Below are 10,350 nucleotides of genomic sequence, written 5' to 3' on the forward strand. Positions count from 1 at the left end.
CTGTCTACCCAGAGTAAAGAGTTAATGCTTCAGAAAGACTGTGTCTCGGTCATCCGTTTCTCAAACACCTTGTAGTGCGAGAAATCCAACGAAGGAGATCGAGTCTTGTGGGGAAAAGTGCGCAAACATCTTCAAAGTGTATAAACTAATCATGGTTAGCCGTGTCCCCGGTTATGGACATCTTGAGTATCTGGTTCTTAAATTATTGTTTTGATCTCATCACTCTAAATTAAATTGTTGGGTTCTTAATATTGGTTAATTGAGATTGAGTTGGAGGAACCTTCTCAATGTTTATCAACTACCATGATAGTTAAAAAAATATTTCTTTGTTGTAGGAAAAAAATGGCTTTTCGCAAAAACATAATAATCATAGATCCTCCACCAGCCATATATGCATGTAATGTTAGCATATATGTTGTTCATTGGTCTAAAGTGTTATTTTGCCAGCATATTTCATGTGCTGACCTGTTTTCGGGCTGCAATGTATTATGTTGCAGACTTTTCTGACGAAGTGTAAGCTGTGGTAGGTCGTTGTCGTGCACTCAGCTATGCCGTTGGAGTTGATGGACTCACTATATCTTTGAAGCCTTCCGCTGTTATCATATTTAGATGGCCTTAAGCCATATTATTGTAATAAGTTTTTTTTTGAGACTATCGATGTATTAAGTGTGTGACTGCACTTTGTTATAAATCCCTCAAGTACTGTGTGTGTCAGCATTACCGATCCATAGATGACACTTATGCACAGAGATTTAACCGTTTGAGGTCGGATCACTACAGGCGCACGCACGTACCGTAATCCGTAGCACATATAGTACACCGCCGTCACAACTCGCAAACGCGCCAACACAGTTCGTCCGCTCCGTTCCGGTATCCAGGCGTCCAGTCCACCCAACGCGGCGCCGCATCGTTCAGCATCCAGGTCCATGTCGTTCCGCCGGCCCGCTGCTTCCTTCCGGCCCCTGACCCTGCATGAACCATCACACGCCGACTCCACCTCCACCTCCCGGCGCCCTGGCTCCCGCGACTGGGTTTTACTGTAGCAACTGTCGTACATCTCCGATCGCCGGAACGCCACCACCGCCGAGTCCAAGACGAGTGACGGCCAGGCCGTGGCGCTGTCCTTCTGGCTCGTGGATCCGCCGGGCGTCTCCTACTTCACCGTCCACTGCCCTGGTGTCAAGGAGGACGACGACGATGATCACTCCTACAGCCACTAAGAGGCCTCGATCATCAACGCGGAGGAAGCCCTCGTTCTCTTCAGCGTAACTTTAAGCTCCGCTTGGGTTAGCCGATACGAGTATTTTTTCTACCGAGCTGGCCCGGGGCCTTTTTCACTATTTTGACCTTTTCAGAAAACTTTTGCACAAAATAAACTTCACGTAAAATTATTTCACAATCTAATCCTTTTGATAACGCCATAGACCATGGCATTTCCTCTCTATTTAGAAATGCCGAGCTAGCTAGCGTTGCTTCACTTCATAAATAAGTGGCAATATGGATAATCTAGTTGAAACGCCAAACCCTTTGGCGTTTCATGCTTGGGCAGTAACGTCAAGCACCCTTGGCGTTTCTAGCAACGCTGTATACTTTGGCGTTTCTGCCCTGCCACGTAGCGTCTTGATCAGGTCAGCAACACTAGCTAGTTCGGCGTTTCTAAATAGAGAAGAAACGTCATGACTTATGGCGTTATCAAAAGGGTCAGATCATGAAATAGTTTTGTGTGGAGTTCATTTTATGTGAAAGTTTCCTGAAAGGGTTAAAATAGTGAAAAGAGCCCTGGCCCGGGCAAGCCATCGCTGGACCTACTTCCAGACCCCGGTATCCAAGGCTTCGTAGCCGAGGAGTTTGACCTCTTGCCCTGTGGCGACGCCCACGGCGGGCACTACGCCGTGGCCTATCTCAACTGGGTTCCCATCGCCGGTGATTGTTAAGCGTAGCGTTGGTTAGCTGTAGCTATTGTTTAGGGATTGTGCATATCCTAACTATGGCAAGGATCGGTTGTGATCCTTAGCCTTGTCGTGTACTCCAAACATGTATGTGTTGTTGTCTATATAATGAGAAAGCCCCACGGTGGGCAAAGTACGGCAAACAAAATCGATCTATTAGTTTTAATTTGGTAACAGAGCGATCGTTCCGATCCCATCTCCCGAGGCCGCGCGCGATGACAACGTCCACGCTGCAGCTCTCTGGCATCACCGCCGGCGTGCTCACCTCCTCCTCTTCCGCTTCCTTAGCCGCCGGCGTTGCCACCTCCATCCCCACCACCCTACCTACCTCTTTCAACAACACCATTACCGTCCGTTTAGATCGCTCCAAGTATCTCCTGTGGAAAACCCAAGTCGTGCCCGCCATTGCCGGCCAAGGGTGGTATGGTTTCCTGGACGGGTCTTGCGCCTGCCCTCCCGCCACCATCACCACGGGAAGCGGGGATAAATCCACCACGGAGGCCAACCCGGAGTATGCGCGCTAGTGGTACGCCGATCAGCGTGTCCTCTCGATTCTTGTCGGATCGATGAGCGAGGACATCCTCGCGCAGATGGTCGGGCGCACCACGTCGGCTTCGGTGTGGAGCTGCGTCGCCGACCTGTTTTCCGCCCAAAATCGGGCCGGGATCCGTCAGATTCGTCGCCAGCTGACGACGTTAAAGAAGAACGACATGTCCGCCGCCGACTACTACAGCAAGATGAAGGGGTTTGCCGACGCCATGGCAATGGCGGGCTCCCCCGTCCCCGACGATGAACTGATCGACTACATCGTCGTTGGCCTCGGATCCCAGTTCGAGGCACTTCAGCAGGCTCTCGCCGTCCTTGGTGCCGCCAACGCCTCCCTGTCTCTCTCTGAATTTTACCCCATGCTGCTGTCTTGTGAGGCGATCCAGGTGCAGAACGCTCAGGCCGACGGATACTCCTCCTCGGCGAACACCGCGGCTCGGCAGGGTGATAGCAGCCGCGGTGGCGGCTGCCCCTTCGACATCACCGGGCGCTCTGGTGGTGGCCCATCGCATGGCAGCGGTGGCCAACACGGTGGTGGCCACTATGGCGGTGGAGGCTCCTACAACGGTGGCCAGCAGGGCAACCGTAACACAAACCGCAATGGCGGCGGCGGTACCGGCGGACAAGGCCAAGGCGGTGGCGGTCAAGGCGGTGGCAACCGTCGCTGGCGCCCACGCTGTCAGGTCTGCAAGGCAAAGGGTCATGAGGCCCTCTCCTGCAAGAATCGCTACAACAACGCCTTTCAGGCCGACGGACAGCGCTCCGGCAACGCTGCCGCCTCCACCCACGGCCACAACGAGCGGGTGCCCCAGTCACAGCCGTGGTTCTTCGACACAGGGGCAACCGATCATCTCACTAATGACATGGAGCGACTAGGCATCCATGAACGCTACCACGGGAAGGACCAGGTTCAAGCCACAAACGGCTCAGGTATGTCTATTACGCACGTTGGTCAATCTCGTTTAGCTGGTTCTTCCCTAGTTTTGAACAATATCCTCCATGTCCCTTCGTTAGCCAAAATTTACTCTCCGTTTATCGCCTTGTTTCTGACAATGACATCTTCCTCGAATTTCACAAATATTTCTTTCTTGTTAAGGACAAGGTAACGAAGAAAATCCTCCTTCGCGGTAGGAGTCGTGGAGGCCTTTATCCTCTTCCGATCGGTCGAGCCTCCCATCATGAGAAGCATGCGTCTTCTGGTGTCAAGCTTTCATCGCACCACTGGCACCAGCGTCTTGGTCATCCGTCAAATAAAGTAGTTCAAACAACTATCAAGTCCAATAATCTCCCGTGTACTCCAAACATTGAGTCTTCTATATGTGATGCTTGTCAACGTGCTAAGAGTCATCAATTACCTTATGGTTATTCCACTCGTGTGTCTACTACACCTCTTGAGCTTGTTCATACAGATGTTTGGGGTCCGGCGTTGCCTTCTTCTAGGGGTTTTAAATACTACGTTAGTTTCATTGATGACTATAGTCGCTATTGTTGGATATACTTGCTTAAGCATAAATCCGATGTTGAGAATATTTTTTATGTGTTTCAGAAGCACGTTGAGCGCCTCTTAAACACCACTATTCGCGCCATGCAGTCTGATTGGGGCGGTGAGTATCACCGTCTCCATGCCTATTTCCAGCGCATCGGTATTTCCCACCGTGTGTCATGTCCTCATACATCTCAACAAAATGGTATTGCTGAACGGAAGCACCGACATCTTGTCGAGACTGGGCTAGCTCTCCTTGCGCATTCCTCTTTTCCACTTCGGTTCTGGGATGAAGCGTTCCTTACCGCATGTTATCTTATCAATAGAATGCCTACTTCAGTCATAAATCATGCCACTCCTCTCTTTCGCCTCCTCAACATAGCCCCCGAGTACTCCTTCCTTCATACGTTTGGATGCGCTTGCTGGCCTAGCCTCCGAAAATATAACTCCCGTAAGTTAGAGTTTCGCTCCAAAATGTGCGTGTTTCTTGGATATATTCCTATGCACAAAGGCTACAAATGCCTCGATCGCAGTACCGGTCGCATCTACATATCTCGCGATGTTGCTTTCGACGAGAATGTTTTTCCGTTTGCCACTCCAGGTGCGGTGGTCGACGTGTCTCAGCTCCTCCCTGTGTCGTTTCCTCCGAAAGAACCAGTTGTTCAGAATGACCATGCGCGTAATTATGACATGTCCTTGTTACCCGTTGATGCTACTGGTGTTTCTTCTATTGTTTCTATTCAGGTACCAGCCCGGGCGATCGACGTACCAGGCGCAGGATCACTTGACGTGCATGTGCATGCCCCGCCTTCCGAGGCGCCCAGCGCTTCGCACCGGCCCGCCAGCCCACGCCTGGCCACTGCCTCGTCCTCGCCTTGCTTCGCGTCCGGCCCACCTGACGGGCCGCAGTCGCCCAACGCCGATACTGGGCCCGGCGCTGATGTTGGATCGTCCTCTCCAGTGGCCAGCTCCCCTGTGCGCGACCAGGGGGAGGTTCTTTCGCCGCCGCCCTCTGTTGATGTCTCCTCATCTGTGACATCCTCAGTGCTGCCTGCTTCTCCGACAGCGCCTCAACCTATGACGACACGGTAGCGCAACAATGTGTTCCGTCCGAAGATATGGACGGACGGTACGGTCCGTTATGATCCGTATCACCGCGGAGCATTTCTTGCTGTTCCGGCGACGCATCGGGTTGCTCTTTCGGAACCAGCATGGAGGACCGCGATGGAGGAAGAGTTCGACGCCCTTCAGCGGACTCAAACATGGGTGCTTGTCCCTCGGCCCCCCGGTACTAACATTGTTGGCAGTAAATGGATATTCAAGACGAAGTTTCGCCCCGATGGCTCTGTTGATAAATACAAAGCCCGTCTCGTTGCCCGTGGTTTCACTCAGCAGCATGGCATCGATTATCATGACACCTTCAGTCCAGTGGTCAAACCTATCACTGTTCGTCTTGTGCTCTCCCTCGCCGTGTCGCGTGGATGGTGTCTTCGCCAGATTGATGTCAGTAATGCGTTTCTCCACGGTTTCTTGTCTGAGGATGTGTATATGCAGTAGCCTCCTGGTTTTGAGGATCCTCGTTATCCATGACATGTTTGCAAACTTCAGCGTGCTTTGTATGGTCTGAAGCAGTCTCCTCGCGCCTGGTATGCCCGTCTGAGTGATAAACTTCATCAGCTTGGTTTTGTTTCCAGCAAGGCAGATACCTCTCTGTCCATCTTCGATCATCAAGGTGTTCAGGTATTCATGTTGGTGTATGTTGACGACATTGTTATAGCTGGTTCTTCGGCTGCTGCTGTTGATCGCCTCGTTCAGACTCTCGCCGGCACCTTTCCTATCAAGGATCTTGGGCGTTTGGAGTATTTTCTCGGTATTGAGGCTACATATCGTTCCTCTGGCCTGCTTCTTACTCAGCATAAGTATGCTCTCGATCTTCTGCATCGTGCTAACATGGAGAGTTGTCGTTCAGTTCCCACCCCCATGTCATCCACGGATAAACTCTCTCGTACTACTGGTATTGTGCTTTCTGCTGAAGATGCCTTTAAATACCGCAGTTTGGTTGGGGGTTTGCAGTATCTCACATTGACGCGGCCAGATCTTTCTTTTGCTGTCTCCAAAGTTTGCCAGTTTCTGTCTCAGCCGACCACTGTTCATTATGAAGCTATCAAGCGTATCCTTCGGTATGTCAAGGGTACTGTCTCCACGAGACTGCAGTTTGCATGTTCTCCTTCGTGTACTCTCAACATCTACACTGATGCTGATTGGGCTGGCTGTTCAGATGATCGGCGCTCCACTGGCGGTTTCGCCATCTTCTTTGGTCCCAACCTTGTCTCGTGGAGCTCTCGTAAGCAACCCACTCTCTCTCGTTCGAGTACCGAAGCTGAATACAAAGCCTTGGCTAATGGCACTGCCGAGGCTACTTGGATACAGTATGTGCTGCGGGAGCTTGGAGTGCATCTATCGACACCCCCAGTTTTATGGTGTGACAACCTCGGCGCTACGTATTTATCGGCGAATCCTGTCTTCCATGCACGTACCAAGCATATTGAGATTGACTTCCACTTTGTTCGCGAGAAGGTGGCCATGGGCGCTCTTGCTGTTCGGTTCATCGCGTCTGATGATCAACTAGCTGACATGTTCACTAAACCCGCTACTCATCTCACCCTCCGTAGATTTCAGTCCAATCTAAACCTCGTTCACGTCGGTTCCGATTGAGGGGGAGTGTTAAGCGTAGCATTGGTTAGCTGTAGCTATTGTTTAGGGATTGTGCATATCCTAACTATGGCAAGGATCGGTTGTGATCCTTAGCCTTGCCGTGTACTCCAAACATGTATGTGTTGTTGTTTATATAATGAGAAAGCCCCACGGTCGGCAAAGTACGGCAAACAAAATCGATCTATTAGTTTTAATTGTGATGATTCATGGCAGTTCGACGCCCACCTCTTCTCGTCGGAGACGCGGGCGTGGACTGCTAAGCGGGCCTCGCAGAGCCTATCGGAGTGTGACAAGCTATTGCTGGGTAATCACGATCACGACACCGGCAAGCAGATCACCGTGGGAGCAGACTCGCTGGGCTGGGTTAATATCATCTGGGGCATCCTTCTGGTTACCAACCTGTTCGACGAGCATCCCGTGATCCAGTACATCCCATTGCCTGAGCCAAGGGTTCGCACCACCGACGAGGACGGTGGCATTTTCTACTGCGCAGATTTGCCCGAGTATATCCGCGATGTCACCTGCTGCGACGGCCTGATCAAGCTCGTCGACGTCGACTTCTACGGCGACGATGGTGGGAGGGACCAAGGCTGGATAGCCACCACGTTTACCAGGATGGTGTCTTGGGACGATTGGCGCCGGCGCTTCACGGTCGATGTCGCCGGCATCTCGGTTGATCCTGGCTATCGGGCTTTGCTGCCAGACCTGTGGAACGACAAGACCAAGCAATTGGAACTGAAGAAGCTTGCTTACTACGGCCCAACCCTGAGCACGCAGGATGATGACTTCGTTTACATGATGGCCAGGGTGAACGATGAAGATGACAAGGCCTGCGTCATCGCCATTGACATTAAACGTGCGGCTGTGGAGGCAGTGGCGCCGTTCTCCGACCAAGGACGCCGCTGCATCACAACCTACTGTCGATGCACCTTCCCCAAGTACATCGACGTGGCGATAGACAACAGACCGGTGGTTCTTCCTTCTTTCTTATGTGGTTACTCAGGAATTCTATCCCTCCTGCTCTTGGTTTCTCTGTTGGTTAATGTGTGCTTAATTTGGAGAATGTTTATGTGTTGACGCAGTTGACAATGGGCTTTTTCGTGTTTGTTACTTCGATTGATCTGTTGGTCAAACTGTGCGATATGGTCTTGTAAATTAACTGTTATGATCAGATTAGTTTGTTGACCCTATGGCATGTAACCTTCTTCTGAGATCCACTTATGTTCTCTCCATTGGAAATTGCAAATAAATGCTTGGAATTTGAGAATGCAAGTTACAGCGAGTGCAGATCACTAGTGCACTGTTGTGCAGTGTCATCTCCACGTTACAATATTTGGGTGATGGTTTCATACTAGGAGCCTATACAGTTCTCCAGAATTAGGATTATGCTCAAACTTCCGTTCAATTTATACAGACAGTCAGGTATAGAACATTAGAAAAAAGGGGTTCTGATGTACAGTTTACTATAATGAAAAGTAATACTCCCTCCGTAAACTAATATAAGAGCGTTTAGAATACTAAAATAGTGATCTAAACGCTCTTATATTAGTTTACAGAGGGAGTTCTATATACTCTAGAAGTACTGCCACAGGTAATTGTTCTGCTACGAAATTCTTGGTCCCACTCTGCAATTTAATCATACTGATGAAATTTAATAGTACAAGATGCGTTAACCTCAGCAAGATTCAGCATTATAGAATGTCCTGCAGCTGTTTCAGGCTGGGATCCAACTCTGCGCCATTACCCTCTTCATAATAACCATCTGAAGGGGTCCTGTATGCATCAGCAATCGCCTTTCCTTTATCCATAACGGCTGACGGCACGGTTTGCAGGAGGCTGAAATGACAGGAATACAAAGAAGTATGAGTAATGACTCCTTTTGCTTTCAAGATGGATAAAGATATTGCATTTGGTAATACTTGTCCAGTGCTCCAAGGGCTACAGCGATTTTGCTCCTCATGACTTCAACAGATGCTGACGAGTCTTTCCGTGAAGCCTTTAGTAGCAGCGAGTCGAGATCTTCCAACGCTCTAGGAAACAGCATGCATAACAGCTCAATACATTCGTCAAACAAGCAAGTACTTCTAAAAAGGGCGTCATTTACCGTAAGCATTCATCCACTGCATCAGAGGCAGTTTTGCCTTGGCCATTACTGGAAGCATATTGTGCCACCTACATTAAGTTTACGACACAGTTTCAGTATCCATAGATAGAGATAAAGGAATCATAATTACGAAATATGGATACTCTATAATGCTATGGCCTAACAATAAAATTTCAAGACCTAGGACACCTGAAGCTTGAGAAGTAGAAGGGCTAGCTATTCATAAAAACATGAATGCGCTAGTAATGTGCTAACATTCACCAAATCATTGACTTACTGCCCGAATATTGATACGTAGAGATGATGCTGGACCAGAGCGAAGCAATGATCTACTCTCATCAAACCTTGGCTTCTCGAATTCCAAGGATTTCTCTGTAATGAAGCATATGAAGGTTAAAAACCATCTGACAAAGGTAGAATCTAAGATAATTGAGTTGTACTTAGCAATTGTATGCTGCTTGTTTCAAAGGACCATTTCCATTGGAAGAAGCACATAATAATTGAATAATGTGTGGTAGACCTGCAAAAGAATTCTGAACGAAACTGTACATTTGACACTGATTCCGTACGGTTGCAGATGAAGAACCCAGCTGCTAATTGTTGCTCAAACAGTCGTGCACTTGCAATTGGAATAACTTTCTTGCACATGTTCAATCAGGACAGCCAGTGTGCCGATCAAGTCGGTGCTTTGGGTACCAAATTTATCAACTGTAAATCACCCTCACCTAGATCCCTGAACTGGTCTTGGGTCAGCAGCACGGCCGGGACGTACGTCTCCAGTGGCTCCAGCTTCTTCCTAGCAGCAGCAGCAGCAATTGAATGTCAGCACGAAGCCTCAAGGTGGTGTTAACGCAAACCAAATGGGGAGACGGATTAGCACTTCTTGACGTAGTTGTCGAACGGACTGGCTTCTGCCCCTGCAACATCGGTGACACGGCAAATTGGTCACTCACGTCGCACACCGAGCACGCGCGAAGTGCCCGAAGAAATACTGTAGAATGCTTACGGCCGGCGGTGGTGGCGAGCCAGGCGGCGACGCCGGCGAGGGAGACGGCGCGGCGGCCGACGGAAGGCGGTGGGACGGAGGCGGCCGTGACGCGGCAGCATCGGCGCCGGCCGCGGGGCGTTGCTAGGGTGGGGCAGAGCTGCGCCCCGGCGGAGGTGGCGGGGAGGAGCGAGGCGGAGGGCATTTTTGGGGGCAGGGAGCTCTCGGCGGGGAACTGGGGGGAGCTCTTTGCTGGCTGCCGCGACGGACGCGAGGCGGGGGAGGGAGGGGGTGCGGCTGTGGTTGGCTCGGCGTGCCCACGGGCGGGGCTGCGTACGAGCAAATCGTTCGGTTCGGGTCGGGCAACTGGTGGACGCGCTCGGTGATGTTGCACGTTACGTGGGCTATCCGTCGCCACCAGGAGGCCGGGACCGAGTGACTGGTCGCCACTCGCCACCCTCCTTGTACGTACGTGGGCTCTGCCTTGTCGCCGGCACTGCGATCGCTGGTTATGGCATGAGTGCGACGTCGTCCGAAGAAGCATGGGCGAGGATGATAAACCAGTGCC

The 10,350-nt window shown here is 50.8% G+C and overlaps 1 protein-coding gene across 1 annotated transcript; it reads right to left on the bottom strand.

Annotated features, from left to right (window-relative positions):
- Positions 1 to 8,276: 8,276 nt before the first annotated feature.
- On the bottom strand, positions 8,277 to 10,090 carry LOC119284557. Its single transcript, XM_037563689.1, has 7 exons — positions 9,804 to 10,090; positions 9,678 to 9,714; positions 9,523 to 9,593; positions 9,075 to 9,169; positions 8,798 to 8,865; positions 8,613 to 8,723; positions 8,277 to 8,529 (listed from the first exon to the last, which is right to left on the bottom strand). Exons 1-7 carry the CDS (start codon positions 9,985 to 9,987, stop codon positions 8,385 to 8,387), a joined length of 711 nt encoding a protein of 236 aa, XP_037419586.1. The 5' UTR covers positions 9,988 to 10,090; the 3' UTR covers positions 8,277 to 8,384.
- Between the last annotated feature and the right edge of the window lie 260 nt (positions 10,091 to 10,350).

Source organism: Triticum dicoccoides, chromosome 4A (genome assembly GCF_002162155.2).
Source record: "Triticum dicoccoides isolate Atlit2015 ecotype Zavitan chromosome 4A, WEW_v2.0, whole genome shotgun sequence".
NCBI lineage: Eukaryota > Viridiplantae > Streptophyta > Magnoliopsida > Poales > Poaceae > Triticum > Triticum dicoccoides.

Coding starts and splice junctions, on each gene's coding strand:
- LOC119284557 (XM_037563689.1), bottom strand. CDS start 9,987: ATGCCCTCCGCCTCGCTCCTCCCCGCCACCTCCGCCGGGGCGCAGCTC. Junction 8,866..9,074: donor TACGTATCAATATTCGGGCA/GTAAGTCAATGA, acceptor AACTTAATGTAG/GTGGCACAATATGCTTCCAG. Junction 8,724..8,797: donor GCAGTGGATGAATGCTTACG/GTAAATGACGCC, acceptor GCTGTTTCCTAG/AGCGTTGGAAGATCTCGACT.